At 46.2% G+C, this 18227-nt stretch overlaps 1 protein-coding gene across 2 annotated transcripts in view; it reads right to left on the bottom strand.

Moving 5' to 3' along the window:
• Positions 1 to 18227, bottom strand: part of adck1 (aarF domain containing kinase 1) — a 136530-nt gene that overhangs the window by 46469 nt on the left and 71834 nt on the right. For both annotated transcript variants that reach the window (XM_035386242.1, XM_035386249.1), the window contains 3 exons: positions 3585 to 3743; positions 2943 to 3101; positions 769 to 885 (listed from right to left, as the gene is read on the bottom strand). In XM_035386242.1, the coding sequence (XP_035242133.1) occupies positions 769 to 885; positions 2943 to 3101; positions 3585 to 3743 (435 nt within the window). The remainder of the gene's footprint in view (positions 1 to 768; positions 886 to 2942; positions 3102 to 3584; positions 3744 to 18227) is intronic.

Here is an 18227-nt window from a genome sequence, read left to right as displayed (position 1 = left end):
TATGTCGTGCTGCGTAGCGTCTGTGCTTCTGGTCCAGGTCCTTTACTTCCTGTCTCTCTGCTTACTGCTGTACTTCCTGTCTCAGCTTCAGCTCATGCAGAAGGCCGCTCGGATCATTTCCACTGTGCGCGGCGTTCTTATGTCTCGCCTCACCTGCGCCGGTTTAGTCTGACGCTTTCTAAAGGAGTGATTAAAGTGTACTGAAATAGTCAATTTTTGAATGGCTGTCAAGTGCTGATGAAACTGAAAATATATCAGCAAAAACTCCCGGTGAATAATGAAGAGAAGAAGTCTCCTTTAACTGGTGGAACTAAGCAACACTGACGGGAGAATTCCAGGGAAAACGGAGTAGCTGCTCAAAGATGTTTCGCTAGGGCCGTTCAATTCCAGTGCCCCAGCACAGCGGGGGGGGCCCTGTACTGTGGAAGATGCCATCATTTGAACGTTAAGCTTGGGTTCTGTGATCATTTAAGAACCTACTGAACTTTCCCCAAAAGGTAGGAGCGTTAACCCCGGCTTTCTGGTCAAATTCTCTCAAATTTAGCTCAGCATCTGGTCACTTCCCCTATACATATTCCCCTATATCCAATTGATATCATAGTCCCTGTCATTCTCTACCCAGGTTAATTCCCAAGGTCAGGATGAAGTGAAAATGTGATTCTCTGTTTACCTACCTGGTTAGACAAAGGTACTGTATAGAAATAAACAGCCCAGTACAGGCCAAAGCAGAATTCTCCCATCCTCCCCTTTGCCTGAAACAGGTCTTACCTCATTGACGTCGATGCCGTGTTTGTCCATGTACTCCCTGTCATTGACTTGCCCCCCCTCCGCAAACTCCATGGTCAGAATGCGTTTGGTCGACAGGTCCCAGTGGATCTTGGGAACCTGAAAAACAGTCGGTTCAAAAACCAATTATAAGCATTCCATTGTCCTATACAAAGTCCAAGGTGTCTCACTATACAACACACTGTACCGGCTCCCGCATGATCTTCTCCTCTAAATATAATGTGTTCTCAGGCAGTAAAGGGAGGGGGGGGGGGGTGGATGAAGACCTTGTCGCTTATTACTTTGTGTGAGTAAACAAAACCATTTTTCTTGGGTGTCAACTGTGTGCTACGTGCCAAGAGCCCAGGAAGAAAAAAAATACAACCACCGCCACCGAAACAAAGCCTCCGCTGCGGTGATCCTATCGGGCCCTCGTGGTGATCAGGCCTACCGTATCACCCGGCTGCGTACGCAGCGGCGGCCACCGAGATCCCCACCTTTATTTTCACTCTGATCGCATGGCGGCTGTCCCTGCGCCGTCAGCCAATTTCAGAGAGGCGATAGCCAGCGTTGAACCGACAGATCCCCGGGTGTAAACCCGCAACGGCTCTCACTGTCCGGGGGAGGGGAGACGGGTGTTTCTGCGAGTCGTTAAAAACGAAGAGAGACTCGTCCGGGAGCTCCTGGCGGCGGTGATGACAGATTATTTACCTCGCGGTGGATCTTTTTGAGGGAAACGCAAAGCCGTTTTAATGCATTGCGGCCGGGCCTAGGCGCACCTCTCTTTCGGGCAGATCTGCGTCGCCTCCCTCACTCAGTCGAAGGCCCGGAGAGTACCGCCGTTATTTATCAGACAGCCCAAAACCGCCACGGCTAAAAGTGCCCTGAAATCTGTCAGTACACCGCCGCAAACTGTCAATGGTTTCCCAGCTAGTGGTGAGCGGTGTTCGCACAATGAACTGGGACGTTTGTTAACCGTGTGAACATGCTTTCCTACGCACGTCCACAAACGCGCGCGGGAAGGCCCCGTAACGTGGAAGCACACGCGATCGCTCGAATGCGCGTGCTCGCGGGCACAACCTGCTCCAAACCCCAATCAGCTGATGCTAACCTTCCAGCAAAATCTTCAGTTCTGGCTTGACATGCGATTTCTAGGAAGAGAATCCGGATCATGCCCTGCGGCGGTGCACCATGCCGGCGCCGTACAATGCAACACGCTCCAAATCATCCTTTACCGCCTTCCCCATTTGTTGAAATTTCGCTTTGGCAGAGAAAATTACTTGGGATTAGCAAAAGTCTAGGGGAAAGGATTTACGGGAGATACTATTGATCAGTATATTTTTAATTTTCTCGAGATATAACTTGTATTACGTCACTCCGATAACATCTCTTATCAACTGCTGGGAAAGCCAGAGAGCCTTGCAGCCCTGACCAAAGACTAATGCCTCGATTTCCCAACCCCACTCTCCATCTTCCAGAGGATTAGAGAGCGTTCTCTGAATGTCTGAGCACGAGAGTGTGGTGCATGTGCTTCTATGGGCACTGGTGCATGTGAGCGTATGTGCATATGCAAGCATTTCAATGTGCATGCATGCACAATTAGAGTCATTTGCATGTAGATACATGCTACCACGCTTGCCTGCATGGCATGTGCAGACGTAGCAGAAATGTATGTAGGTGTAAGCAGTCCCAAGTAAGTGCGCGAGTTGTGTATGCTTACGCGTGTGTGTGTACAGTATTTGTGTGTGTGTGTGTGTGTGTGTGTGTGTGTGCATTTGTGCCTGTGTTAATGTACAGTATATGTGTGTGTGAGTGTGAGTTGTGCACGTGTGTGTGCATACGTGAGTGTGTGAGAGTGAGAGAGATTTCGCGGGCTCACGGCAGAGAGAAACACATCGGCTTCAAGGGGAAAAGCATGAGGCAGAACAAGAGGATCTGACCAATCAGCTCACAAACACATCCAACAGCAGCCTCTGTCTTTTCTGACTGTGAGAGGATTAGAGATGATTATCAAACAGGCTGAGCATGCCATTTTAATCAAATTTATTCATGAAGCCAGTCATGTTTTCCAAATGTGGAGTGCCTGTTCAATGGATGTGACCTTCACTGAAAACCGGAATCCTCCTCCAGAACTTTGTGCCGTGAAGTTTGCTCGTCTGTTCGGCCGCCGTCGGTACCTTCAGGAATTCGAAGCGCTTCAGCATCTCCGCCACCCTCTCGGCGTTCCGGCCCTCGTTCAGGAAGTCCAGCTCCAGAGGCATGTTCCTCTTGGCCTCCTCCACCAACCACATGAAGGCGAAGTCAGGAAAGAGCCAATGGACAGCCTGCAAGAGGAACTGAGAGAAAGGCACACCGTTTCCTTTGTTCAGACAGCGCTTTTAGTCATTCGGCAGCAGCCCGCCGGATGACTTCGGCTCGGCAGGATTGCATCAGCACATTAATTAGCGGCGGTAGCCTTAGCGCGAGATACCATTTTAAATCACACCGCCTTTCGCTAAACCCTCAAATCCTCCCAGTCCTCGCTGCAAAGTAAAGGTCCTTTCATTGTTTCTTTTTTGTGCAATGATAAATGTTCCAGGATTATGAAATAGGAAAAGAGCTCGAGGCTAACAGAGTCACCTATGGGTCACAGTGAATCCCTCAGTAGAGGAGGGGAATTGCTCAGTTGACGTGCTGAACGGGAGGTAGAGCGCAGCGGCAGGTGTAAAGTAGGCCGAGGCGCAGAGGAGAAGCGAGGGGAGCCGCGTAACGGCCGCGTGGGCGGAGCCCCGGACGAAGGCTCCGAAGACCGCGGCGGACGCCACGGACCCCGCGATTACCTCCATGACCAGGATGTCCTTGGAGCTCTGGGCCTGCACTTTGGGGTGCTGCACCTTGACGGCCACCGTCCTCCCGTCCGTCAGCACGGCCCGGTGGACCTGGGCCAGCGACGCCGCGCCCTGGGGCGTCTCCTCGAAGCTCGCGAACAGCTGCCCGATCTGTCAGGAAGGGGGGGGGGGGTAACGGATCAGGAACAAAGTGGAACAACTGCATCCAAAAAGAAGGGCATTCCCTTTCCCCCTATTCGTTTAGAAGAAAACACAAGCAAGGACAAGGAGAAATGCACTCATTCTGACAGCGTACGCACAAGAAAGTTTACCAAGAAAGAGGACACAAGGATAAAAACACAGGTTTTTTAAGTGCACAACAGTGATTGTACCAAGATCAATGTTATACCTCCATAAACGATTTCTCATGAGACATCACCAACTGACATTTAATACACATATAAATTATTCTGCTTGCACAATGTAATGATGCTAGGCATAATGGGTATGGTGATTACATTTAACATTTAAAGACATTTATAATTATAAGAATTAATGTTTTTTTTCTGCAATAACCCAATACTTAACGAGTCCAATATAAATGTTGGATATATTCGCTTTGTATCTGGCTTTAAATAATGTTGAAATAATCCATTTAGCTCTGTTATGTGTCCTCTTGAGACCCAGCAGAAAAAAAGTATTTTCATTTTTCTGATATAATGCAAGTGTCTGTGATGACAAAAACACATTGCAGGGAAAATATGTTTTTATTTTTTTTAATGTCCTCTACACAGAACAACAGGTTTCAGCATAGTAGAATATATGGTGCCTCATGTCCCCTACAGGGTCTAGGCCTTAGAGGATATTTATTTGTTTTCCAGCAAATATTGAGAAGTTTTTCATTGCTCTTCTATCCCAGGTCTTTGCACTTCTATTTGCTTTGAAAGTCACTCTCGATAGGATAGTCTGCTAAATGCTAAATAAAGTTTTCAGCTACGAACTGTTTAGTAATTAACCTCCAAATGGATCCAATTGGATAAACATTCCGCAATGTTATTAATTAGTCCAACTGCTTAATTACGATTACGAGTATTTAAAAGTCCCTTACACTACCTATTTCTCACAGTGAGCCGAATCATTCTATTTTTTGCCTATTACTAAATTAAACAGCTGCAAGAGTGGATCCAGGAGTGAAGGTCACATCAATCACCTTTTGAAATATGCTTCTGTTCAAGATCCACACATAAAAGAACGCTGATCAATCATGGAGTTCCGGAGTCTTTTTGAGAGAGGGTTTTTTCCTCCAAATGAAGTACAGTGTACAGTGTGGACAAAAGCTCCTAACATGCAACTCTTTTGGCCCACAGTATGATTAAACTCCTCAACATGTGGATATGGGAATGCCAACCTCTTCAATCACTTTCAGATACTCAATTAATCCACACTCACAGTCTCCTTTTGTTTGATACTTTTCACAGATAGTAAGCTACAACATTCTATCTTACATGATCAGATCTTAAAGAAACCTCTACAAACATGATTCGTAAGATTCTCAATTTATTTAGACAAGCTTATACTGTATTCCCACACAAATCACCAACTGAATTAATTACTAGTCTTATCTCTAACACATTGCCCGTGGAGGATGCATGCTAACCTGTACAGACATGGAGTCATGCGCTCACTTAGAGAAAGTGACTGGTTAAAGGCAACGCTTGATTAAAGCAGCGTTAAGACCTTATTAGCATCTTAAGATCTTCCGTTCTCCCTACAGGTACGAGCACCTGCACGAGCCGTGTCAGTGGGATTCCCTCCACCTGTTTATCAGGAGGCCACGCACAACTTCTGGAACAAGGTGATATGTCTGACCAGTGCTTCATGTTATACATGCAACACAAATTCACACATGATTGCTGGTGCTTTTATACATCAGCAGGGAAGGGAAGCTTTCTATGCAAGACAGACCTGAGGCTATCTGTACTGCTGCAGATACAGACCGTGTTCGTGTGTAGAGGTTTCCTTCACAGGCACGCACGTGCAAAAAAGAATGCTGAACACAGCACTGAAATTACTCCCCAAATACAACATAACGTTTGCATGCAGCAATGCTAAGTCTGGTTCATCATCACAATATTCACATAATACAATCTGTTGGGTGAGCAGTAAGATTCATGCAAGTAAGCATGTCCATACTCTGCTGCTCAATTGTGTTATTTCTGTGAGTGAATGTTCTTCATAAACATAAAAGAGAAACAGCATCCTATCCAGTGTATACTTCCACTGCATCCACCCCTAGTTCTGAACTGAAAAGCAGTTATCCAGGTATTGGCCTGGATTCGGTCCATATTTGTCCAGAACTCTCGCCTGACACTCAAACACGCAGTTTTCTTGTTTTTCTTCACAGACAAAAGTTTTACAAAAGTTCTACAATCATCAAAATGAATTCACCAAGTGGAGGTTGAAATGCAATATACTTTGGCAGAGAGAAAGGCATGTAAAAATATAATGCAAGAAGCAAAAAACGCTGACAGACGGAGACACAATCTTTGACCACTTAGACTACGCTGCCCACTTTTTGGGTGCCATTAGTTAGCATTACAAGACACATTCTTGAATAGAAATCCTTTATTCACAGCAAATTGGGGCAGGGGCTTGACAAATGGCAAGATCTGCAGAGTGAATTCTGGGCGATCCGATTGGTCAAGTCCAACAGCCTATGATTTATGCTGCCCTTCTCCTGTAGTTGTGCCATGTGGACAAAAACCAACTTGTAGTAAACACAGGCAGTAGGACGGTCAGGATCTGTTCTCAGGCCAGACTGCTTGCGCTGATCTCTGCTGACCAGGGGTGATGCGGGGGTATGGACTGACTGGCTCTCTTCCCTTCTCTCTCTCTCTCTTTCTCTCTTCCCTTCTCTCTCTCTTCCTCTCCTTCTGTCTCTTTCTTTCTCTCCCCACTCTCTCTCTCTCTCTCTCTCTCTCTCTCTCTATCTCTTCCCTTCTCTCTCTCTCTCCCACACTCTCTCTCTCCTCTGCAGCACGACCCATTGGCCGGGCCATCTGCCGCCCTCGCCCCTTCCCCGGGCGCCGCCCCCCAGCCCACCTGCTCCTCCCTCGCCGCGTGTGGGAGCTGTCGAACAGACATATGCGCCGACCCGACCGCGCGTGCCAGACCCGCCGACCAACCGACCGGCCGACCGGCCGACCGGTGGACCCGCTCCACGAACCCTTCGCTACTTCACCGCTTTCTACCCCGAGAAATCAGAAAACCAACGCCGCACGTCCTCCGTACGAGAAGCGCAGACTCAACTGCCACGGCAACGTGTCGGGTCCCCGGGGAGACGCCGACAGCCGTGGATTGGACGCCGACGGGGAGCGCGTGGGCCTATCGCGGCCCATGAGTCATAGTGAAAAGCACTCCATTAGCCAGGGCGTGCTAACAAAGTGCTGTGTTCAGAAAAATGAATATTTCATGACTGGCAGAGGCAAAGGGAGTAAAGTTGTTCTCAAAAAAAGAAATATATATACCTGAGTCACACTCACGCATCTCTGTTCGGGAGAAACCTCTGCCGGTAACTGCAGGAGAAGGCTCGTCACGACGGCACAAGCTTTTACGTGAAGGCTAATCTGCAAGGGCTGAAATTATGGCTGAGAATATGGTCACCAGAAGGGCAGGGTAACTGGGAGCACTGCTGAGAGGAAGTGACAACATTTGGTGCCTTATTTACAGATTCCCATCCCACGCAGGGGTGGAAAAACTGCTAATCATAACAAATAAACAGAGCACAAAACACACAAACAAACATACACGCACACATACATGCTTCCACGAGAAGTACATAAAAATAAGGCGGGTCTCGTGAAACCCTATGATTGGGTCTACCGATCGTCTTCGGAATTCGGCAGACTTGGTTAACGCCCACAAAGCCCCCGAGAGGAGAGCAGAGAAACCCCAGTTACTATCATCCCAAATCACAAACCCCCCGAGCTGCTCTCCACGGATACACTTTCAGCTGCTGCGAGCAGCAATTTGTGAAGGTCAGCCGTTATCTCTTCCACCCCCACTGTTAATTGTATGGCTTGATTCCTCACGTACAATATTCAAACAGCTAATCCTCGAGAGGAGGGACCGAACGCAGAGCGCTTATCTGTTCAAGATGGCGGCGATCTAAGCGCAAATTAAACGGAGGCTTAGTTTCCACCCCTGAACCGCACGGTGTACCAAGGAAGAAACGCAAAGGATTTGTTGCCACCCCTGACAGCGTGACGTGTGAGTGCCGAAGCCCTTATCAATCATAGAGTCAGGCTTTTGCTGCGTGGCTGGGCATTTCCTATACGGTTTCCACGACAACACGCCGTCCGTCTGTCCCAGACAGGTCTTACCTGAAGGGCCAGGGAGAGCTGTTCAGTCACATGGGAGCCGATGCGCAAGGACCATCCAGGAAAGACAAAAAGCCTTTTTACAGAGATGGCACCACAGAGACAAAAGCATTCCGCATCGGGTCATGCTTGGAAAGAGAGGATTATGGGACAGAGTGCATAATGCTGGCAAGCCTTGGCTTTATTTTCACCCCATTAAAATATATAAATATATAAATCCCAGCCAAAAATCACAGACACACTGCTTTTTTTTTCCCCTCCCAAACTTTGTGACTGTTATTTGAAGGGCTTTTTTAATGGAGAAGCAGCGAGCTGCCCCTGAAAGCAGAGACGGTGGTTTAACACTGACGGGCGTGGCGAGGGCTCGGTGGCGGGCAGCTCCAATCTGACGGTGCCCAGAGGGCGCGGTTTATTCCGCGGGATTACTGGCGAGATGTTCTGGCGCCGCGGACGGTCCGTGGGCCCCCTGGTTCGGTGGGGCCGGAGCCCGGCGCCAGGGTTAGGCACGAGCCGGCCGCAGAGAGCGGGACCAGGGGACGGGCGCGGTGCCACAGTCTGCTCCCACGCCACGGGGCCAGGTGAGGTGCCCTGTGTGCCAGGGCTGAGCGGGCACCCTGCCCCTCTCTCACCCGCGGGTGGGGAAGGCCTGGCACATGCCACGGGAAGCCGGCACACGCTCAACACTGACTCAGGACGCAGGTCTGGGGCTTCGAGCGGCACGAACCGCACCCCCGAAATTTAAAACCCCCGCCAAGCACCGTCTGCAAATCTGCGGCTCCAGATTTCGGCTTCGGCTTCTCAGACACCTCTTTTATTGTTTTATCACGAGAGAAATACTTCCTCGAAGATGTAACGCAAACACTGACGATTCAATCAAAGCAGTTTCAGTCAAAAAAACTGCACTCAACTCGACTGAAGAGACACTCGTTTCAAAATAATCACCGTCTTCAGTCATTATTTTCTGTGATAACTGACCTTGCGTTCGAACAGTGAAGAAAAAAAAAAAAAACTTTAACTTTATTGTCCAACTTGGGAACAAATGAAGCTGGCGACACCCAGGGACAAGAGCAATGTGCTTTAGACTCGGGCCGCTTCTGGGATACCAGCCTATAAGTCTCTGAGCAGCTCTAGCATCAACAGCGCCCACACACAGCAGCCCCGGCTCCTCCACATAGATCTCAGCGCTGTAAATCCGCCCGCTCGTAAGCCCGCTCCGTGTAACCAGGTCTGAATGCCCTGCACCGGCACACGCTCTGATTATACACTTCATCACGGCAAACCGCCCGGGGGATAAAGCTTCCGCAGACCAAATAATAAACTTGTTAAAAAAAAGAAGAAAGTAAAGGCCGTCCCTGGAGTACAGCGTTCCTCCCTCCCTCCCTCCCTGACACGGTGCCAGGGCGATGCCGCGGGTACGATCGGGGGGACCGGTGCGAGGGCGGGCACGGTATTGAAGTCCTCGCATCGCAGCTGGCACACGTCCGCTTGCGTTGGGTCGGAGGAGGCGGGGCGAAGGACGCGCATTCTGACGGGGGGGGATGACGTGCCTGACCGCCTGGGCGTGGCACTGGCCCTGAATGGCAGAGGAGAAGAACTTTTGCAGAACAAAAAAAATTAATAAATAAAAGTGCCACTTCGAGATATCCAGGGACTTTAATCAGCCAATTAGTATGAATTAGCTAATGAAAGGGCATAATTGCTGAGCGTATATGTGCAAAATTAATCGGAGAACCGTGTAACCATCTCGAGTAGTTGGCTGCAGTAGTTAAAAATGATCACACTTTGATTTGATCTCAAGGGGATTGCTACAGTTTTCAAGATGGCACACTATGCTTTCCCTCCCATTTTAGTGCATGCTAATGGTCTGCACTTTATTCTGACTAGACAGCCTTGATTGGCGACTGTTTTGCTAACTGAATGTACTTGACAAGTTGAATGTATGATATGCTAAGACATGCTAAGACGACTTTTATGCTATTAGTTCACAAAAAGCTCAACATATTACAGCCATACGAGTACTGCATTGAGGAGTTCATATGCACATTTTTATGCATTAAAGAGCACGTAAAAGAGAAAATGGCCGAAAATGGTGCTGTTGTGAGTCCACACTTCTAGTAATGGCATCATTTTCCAACCTGTTCTACCCTGCTGAGTTCCCTCTCTCTCCTGACTGGGATTAGTGAAGGCAAAGCCTCATGACCAGGAGCCACACTGCTGCTGATATAAATGGCATTTGCCTCAGAGAATAAAGGGCTGGCTCTGCATCCTCCAACGCTACGAACAGATCACAGTGTGTGATAATGACAGGATGCACATACCAGGACAGCAGATACTGTACCAGGACAGCTGTGCTTCCTTTGATCTCACACGACAGAAATTAAAGCATTCCCACGTGAAGTATGTCCATTACAAAAAGACAGTAAAAAATACACTCTCGTATGACATAACTTAAAAAATGTCTTTTCAGGCTGTCCCCGGCTTTTATTTTCATTGAACGGTGACATTTCTGACCCGTGACATCCTTTATGAATTTATCTGGTAATCTGCATTTCTGCAGGAGCTTATCTAAAGCCACAGATGCCTGGGAGCAGGGACCCGACAGAGCCTGCCATGGCCAGATAACGGCGGCTGACCTCTGACCTCCCAGCGCACACTGTAGCCATCATCGCGCGATCATCATGCCAAAATACCAATCAGGCCGGACTGTGGTTGTGTGTGTGCATGTGAGTGTAACTGAGTGTGAGTGAGCGTGTGTGAGAGTGTGAGTGAGTGTAAATGAGTTTGTGTGTGTGCGTGTGTGAGAGTGTGTTAGTGAGTGTGTGTGTATGTGCGTGTGAGCGTGAGTGTGACTGAGTGTGAGTGTGATTGTGTGTGAGAGAGAGAGAGAGAGAGAGAGAGAGAGAGTGTGTGTGTGAGTGTGTGCGTGCGTGCGAGTAAGTGAGTGAGTGAGTGGGTGAGAGAGAAAGAGAGAGAGAGAGAGAGAGAGAGAGAGAGAGAGAGAGAGAGAGAGAGAGAGAGAGAGACAGACAGACAGACAGATTGATTTAAATGAACAATGAGTTTAGTCCCATCACTGGTAGTGGGACTGCTAATGTGTTTATCGCCATTTGGTCAAGCGCAGTTCTAATCGTGCAGCAGGGAAATCTATAAATCATGATTCCCTACAGACAGGAGGAAATCAATCAGCATAAGAAAACACTTTAGAGTGTAAACCTCAGGGCCAACCACTCCAGAAAGAACCAAATCCACAACCAAATCACCTGAAAGAGCCAACAGCAAAGAAAAAGAGCCTCACCTCACTTTTTACACCGCTACAATGTGCAAAAAACTCAAATTATATATAAACACTACTTCTATGATAGGTGAATAAAATATGCATGCACTCATTCGACAGATCTGCACAATAGAAAAAACTAAATAAACAAATATGACTTAAAATAATTTTAACCAAAAGGCATTTTTAATATTTCTCTGTATTATTTGTATATAAAATAAATTAACGGCAAGCCCAAACAATTAGGGTGCTTCTCAAATGAAATCCAAAAAAACAATGGGAAAATACATGCTATCAGAAGTTGACATACACGTACAGGGAGCAGGGGAGTCATCCTACCATCTCCTCACATCACCTTCTAATGCCCAACATTTCTGAAGTGCAGAACAACAACAGTTACGCTCGGGGACTGCACAGGTCGAGCCGTGGAAGAACCAGGGAAAGCTGTCTCTCGTGCTTTGGAGACTGGTGGCGCTCAAGTACACTTCACACAGTCAACTTGTGATGCAGTGATCCAGACCAGCAGAGGTGGGAACGCCAGGTCCACAAAGTAAAAGTCCTCCCCAGTATTTTGTCCCAAACACCAGGATTTGCTAATTAGAACAATTCTTCAACCAGGAGTTAGAACAAATTGGTGCAATCAGCTGGTTGAGTTCATGGTCATAAGCACATGGCAGGACTTTTACTTTCTGACCCCTGGACTTTCTATTTCTGTAGACAAGACACCAACAGTTTTTTTTACTCGCTGACGGTCATCTCCATGCCGATCTGTGCTCGTAATCCCAGAAGCTTTTTTCAAATGCTTTATTTCTAATAATGCTTTGCTGCATTGCATGTACAACAGTCACTGACAGACATCGGTTCAGTTAAGCATTTACTGAGCAATGGAACTAGCACTCTCATACTAATCGTGCTGACCTTTTTCTTTCTTTTTCTTTATTATTATTATTATTATTATACAAGGCAGTACTTCCTGTATGATCAGTACAGGCAATTTTTACTATCTGAAATTGGAATTCTGTGAGCAGGGACCTTGTTCATCATTATCATTTTTATAGTAAAACATGCTGCATTCAATTATTTGCTAAAACTGTCATTTCACATAGAAATTCCTCTTATTAATTTTGAAGATGCTATCTTAATGTATGCAATCCAAAACACAGGGCCATGCAGCATTAAAATGTGTTTGCTTTATCTTACAAATTGATTTAATTTAGAAATGCAACACATTAAATGGATTTGATAGAATTGAACATTTTCAACATTTTTGCGTTAGCTAATATATTTGTGACGGTGCATAAAAAAGCCCAAATGCATATGCATTTCTTGCTCCATGTATGAATTTTATAAAAATTCTCAATGGTTGTAATTATCTCAATGTGCACAAAAGAATAAACAAGCACCGTCCTAAATATTATGAATTCACCGCACTGCAATTTGCCACAGGGCTGCGTGAGAGAGTCAAAAAGCTCAAGCAGGGACTTCAGACTTTTACTCTCGCGGCAGCGGGCTTTAATCAGAACACAACTGAGACAGAAGAATGGATACCGTCTCCAGGGTAATTCAGGGCTCTGAAAGAGTGACAAAAGCACTCAAAAGGTTGGCTTCGGCATTTCCTATACTTTTGTCAAAATTATAGGGCAGCACAAAGCAGGAACTTCTCCTTCACGCAGCGCGCCACCGAAGGGAAGCCTGCTCAGAACACTCATGTCATTTTCTCCAAAAAAAATAAATAAATAAAAAATCAGGATGTTCTGTGAGAGTCTGGGGTTCTGGAGACCCCAACATCATGGTCACCTTGGCCCCCACTGACTTGAGAGACAATGGCGGGAGAGTCAAAATAAATTAAGTAGAAAGTTTAAGAAAACCACCAATGTCACTGAAATGGTGTGAGCATGTGCCGTGTCCCCGACGTAGTGAAACAAATGGTTTATCAACCACAACTGATTTCAAACTAATTTCGCACCAGTCACATTTACAAAATCATGCTTAAAATCAAAGCGCATACTGTAGCCTTTAAGGCAAAAACTACAGTTAAATAATTTGACTCCTTACCCTTTGAAAACATGTTGAAATAATAATAAAACTATTAAAAATATGCCCGTCGGTGGCACAGTTCTCGGTGAACAGATGGCCCTCACGCCAACGAGGTTGGTTGAAAATACACGCGCGCCGCGGCAAGGAGGCAGCGCGCGAGGAGAAACTGGAATGGAGACGGAGTTATAATTAGCGCGGGAGAGGGAGGGGCCGGCGTGCGTGCGGCGAAGCGGGCGAGAGGGAGGAAGGTGGGGCGGGGCCTCCTCCTCCTCCTCCACCCCACTCCTCTGCCGGGGAGCGGCGTTAATCTTCCGGGCCCCGCGGTCGCAAAAACGCCTGTGGGCCCCAGTCTGAACGGGGGGGCAAATTCAACTGCAGCAAAAAAAAAAAAAAAAAAAAAAAAGGAAATAAAAAAAATCCTGGGCGAATCTCCTACAGTTGCCTTCCAAAAATAATAATAATAATAATATATTTTTTTAAATATACGAGAGTAAACAGGCTGCGGTGGACTCCAGAAATGGAAGGGGGGGGGGGGGATGTCCGGCCCCCACTCGGACCTCGTCCTCCTCCTCCTCCTCCTCCCATCGATTCGTGGAGCACGAGCGCCGGGAGCGGCCCCCGCGGCCGCAATCACGAGGAAGGAAAATAGCCGCAATCGAGAGCCGGCGGGGGGCTGCGGCGCGGCGGCATTCAGGGACGGGGCGCGCGGGAGAGACGGGGGCGTGCGGGAAAACAGGGGAACTGATTAAAGCCTGGCAGTGATTTCACCGCGCCCGCGTTTGGCTTTGCTAATGCTAATCAATCTAACTCCACCAAAATTAGACCTAAAAGCCTTGAGCATCACGACTGAGACGCAACCCGCCGCACTATTTTATGCGTAGTGCCGCGTGTGTGCGTGTATGTGTCTCTGTGTGTGTGTGTGTGTGTGTGAGCGTGCGTGCATGTGTGCATATGTCTGTGTGTGTGTACATATTTGTGTGTGTGTGTGCGCGCGTGTGTGTATTTTGCTACATAAATGTATGCATTTTTCTCGCTGAGCAGAGCTGTAACAAAAGGGAAACAACTGATTGCAGCAGGGATGTGATGATTTTCAATCACAGGGCCTCCAATGGGAAATATGCAATTATACATAGTTGCTCCTTTTTAGTTTTAATGTGTTATAATGACTTTCCTTGAATCGCTGGTTTGAACAGAGGTATTTATAGTAACTTTCACTCAAACTTATACATCTGAAAGGACTGCGTGCCATTTTGGATCAATAGGTCAGACTGACATCACAATCACATGATCACGGTTTGGCAGAACACGCATGACTAGACACACACACGCAACACTAGTCCGCTTTCCATACGCTCCCTTATTCAGCCTTGTGCGATTTTAGTTTAGATGTTTGTTTAATAAAATCTAAATTCTAAACATTGAGTGTTTGCTGCATTAAAATTGAACAGAGCAGTTTCCATGGACAGAAAGAATCCATAGTTTGTCCTACACCTTATTAAAACACAACCAAAAGTTGTGCAGGAAAGTTGGAGCCAATACAACACGGGCCAGGTAGGTCCTACTGCCACCCCCAGTCTGGAGGGAAAGGAGTGAGGCTCTGTGCTAAAGATGAAGAAAAACACATTAGGGTGATGAATCTGAACTTGAGCGTGAGTAACAAGCGTACATTAGCTTCCTGCAGCTCAAACGGCCTACACTGGCGCTTGATGGAAGGCCTGTCACGATGTGCCGCTCGCGTAGTGGTCACTGCTAGCGCCAGCCATTTTCTTCTTTTTAATGAGAGAGGGGAAGAAGAGAAAAGAATCACTTGTCACCGAGACACACCCCCGCTTGACATCTCACTGTCCCACCACAAACCGCCCACTAAATTTCAGTTTGTGGGCATTTCAAAAAAAAAAAAAAAAAAAGGATAAACAAACAAGAACATGGGACGCACTAGCCACCGGAGTTCCTCTTTAATATCGCCAGTCACATAAAAAGATAAATGTAGAATGACATGAATAACTGCACACGTTGTTCCAGTGCTTTCACATTGTTCCAGCGCTTTCCTGATACGTTTCCGGAATGCTCTCAGCTGGAGACTACGGAGAGGCATACACCATAGACCTCTGACCTGAGGACTCCGCACTGTCAGCACTGCAGAGTGTATGAGAGCCTTCAGCCCCATTTAGCCCTGGGGGCCGCAGCGATAAAAAGCTGACGTTTTTACGGCAATCGTTTTAGTGGAAAATGTTTCATCTAGGAAGTTTAAACGGGCAAATTAGTGCAGCACTCCACCCTGGGGGCACCAGTCTAATTTAATTTCATGTGAGAGAATGTGTTTTAACAACCACAAACTTTCAGGACAGCTGCAGTTAAAGGGTACATCTGTCTTCAGGAACACCTTTTGAATATTCATGTTGTTTTTGGGCAGCAACTTGACATGCTGACATACACCAGTCTGCTGTTGTTATGGTGAAATACATATAATATATAAGTGGACAGTGAGACCATATACTGTATTATATTCATATACAATGTGGACAGTTCTCATCATAAAATATATGATGACCTTTGTTCAACTTTTTTTCATTACATTAGCACGGCACCAGTCTGCTAATCGGATTGGCAATGAAACAGAGGACTGCTCCTGAGTATAGTTATGAGTATGAACGTTTTTATCTTTATTGAGCATTTTTTTAACCAGGAACTTCAACTCAGAACTCATTACTAATTTACAGTCACTATCAGGGAAAAGGGAGGGAATAAAAAGGCAAAGAGCCGAAATGGATGATTAGGTGACAAGTATGGGAAGGCTGGTAGGAGAATTTGGCCTGGAGCAACCATTATTTGTTGGTTTTTCAGGGAAAAGGCAAGCGGAGGAATGAGACAGAAGCTTTTATGGCTCGAGTACACATCCAGTCCTGGAGGGCCAGAGTGCATGCTGCCTTTTTTTGTGCGTTTCAACACTCAGGTACTTAATTTAAGCCACTGATTGGCTAAAGAATCCGCACGCCTGGTTTCCAGGGCCTAAACTGGCTCCTGACTGAAAAGTAACTACAACAACCTACAGGCACTCCAGCCCTCCAAGAGTGGAGTTGTGCACTACAGTTTTATGATTTTCACCACAAAACCATAATCACGTGGCTCTGTGCAATTAGTGTGGGTACATAAACCACAAAAATGAGAAACAGCACAACAGTTCACAAATGGCAGAAACATATTTGTAATCATATAATCCACAATTAGGTCCACCGGTTGTAAAAACTAATTTGTGCCATACTGATGGAGGCACATAGTCTAATTATTGTGCACATACACCTTAGTATTTGCAAAACTACTTACACCTGTTAAACCTATGTGTGGCTTTTTTAATTTAGGGATTTTGTGGTTTTGCAAGACACCCAGACAAAACCCAAACAGTCATTTGTGTTATAATTCTGAAACGGGGGAAACAGATTGCTTTGTAAGATTGTTTTTTTCATCAGCTTGTTGGTGCGGAGGAGTTAAATGAGCCCACAGACAACTAGGGTGACACAATAGAAGAGACTGATGATTTTTATAAAAGTATGGATGAACCTGGCACTGTAGCATCTCTTCTGCTGCTCTAAATAGAGCCTGATTAGCATCATGTGCTATGGGCTTCAACCAGACCGAGAATAGTGAGCTATATCGATGCTACACAAGTCACAGATGGCAGTCAGTATCACCACACCTGGGCTGCTCAGGAATTGTGAAATATGAAATAAAATTATATTCATCCACTATTACTGTAATAAGAAAGCCTTGTTAACATAACTGATCTTAGCAAATGAAAAGGAAAAGCAATCCTGAACATATTTTTAAAAAATCCAATATAATTCAAGTTGTTCAGTCAATATTCATGATAATAATAAGTGAAGGTCTGCATGTATTGGACTGGCATATTGGTACTGATTCTACTGGCCTTCAATAAAAGACAAACTCCCCCGTAAAACTCAAATTCCAATTTACTTCCAGTTTGTTAGGGACTTAATCACTGAGTGGCACGAATAATGTGTAGTTGCTTTACATTCAAAAACACAGCATTGACTTGCATATCTTCATTGAATGTGTTTTCATTCTCAAAGGGGGCAGGATGCCAGTCATTTTTTCTTATTGTAAGGACAACAAGCCTCCAGCTGATTGGGCAATCCAGAGTGTCTTTGTGAGAAACATTCCCATCTGGCTGACACAGGAAGCGACAGGTGGAAGGCATTACACTCCATTACTAGGCATTGGCAGAGCTCATTTCTCATGCTTTAACCAACATTCGCTGCTGGTTTTGTGCACCACAACCAACTGGACGTGGATAGAAAAGTGCGTGCTGATGTGCATTGTGGAGGCAATGATGTTCTAGGGAGTTCATTTAGAGAGAGAGAGAGAGAGAGAGAGAGAGAGAGAGAGAGAGAGAGAGAGAGAGAGAGAGAGAGAGAGAGAGAGAGAGAGAGAGAGAGAGAGAGAGAGAGAGAGAGAGAGAGAGAGAGAGAGAGAGAGAGAGAGAGAGAGAGAGAGAGAGAGAGAGAGAGAGAGAGAGAGAGAGAGAGAGAGAGAGAGAGAGAGAGAGAGAGCTTGTTTATAGATTGGGGGGGGGGGTGTTCAGGAATTTCATTTGCACAATACCTAATGCGCTTATCTCCTGACAAGACACTTGTTGTGAAATAGGCTACTAAATCTAATTAAACAGTTCAGTTAACAACCTCTAGGCATCAATGATCAGTATATTTACAGGTTCACATACTGATTTCGTTATCAAATGTTCTTAACAAATAATGCCATCCTTGACTCCTGTCTTCCTGCTACAACTGTGATAGTGGTGGATTGAGGTGCCCATGGCTGTCAGTCTCTCACCAGCTCCAGCTACCTCTGGCTGTGCCTAGAGTTCCCAAATTCAAACAAATTGTATCCAAAATGTAATCCGAATACTGCTTGGTTCAGGTTTCTATTTTCAGCTCTTTCATTGTTTTT

This window comes from Anguilla anguilla, chromosome 1 (assembly GCF_013347855.1).
Source record: "Anguilla anguilla isolate fAngAng1 chromosome 1, fAngAng1.pri, whole genome shotgun sequence".
Classification (NCBI taxonomy): Eukaryota; Metazoa; Chordata; class Actinopteri; order Anguilliformes; family Anguillidae; genus Anguilla; species Anguilla anguilla.
The sequence above is the reverse complement of the archived record's forward strand: the minus strand, read 5'-3'. Positions and strand labels throughout refer to the sequence as shown.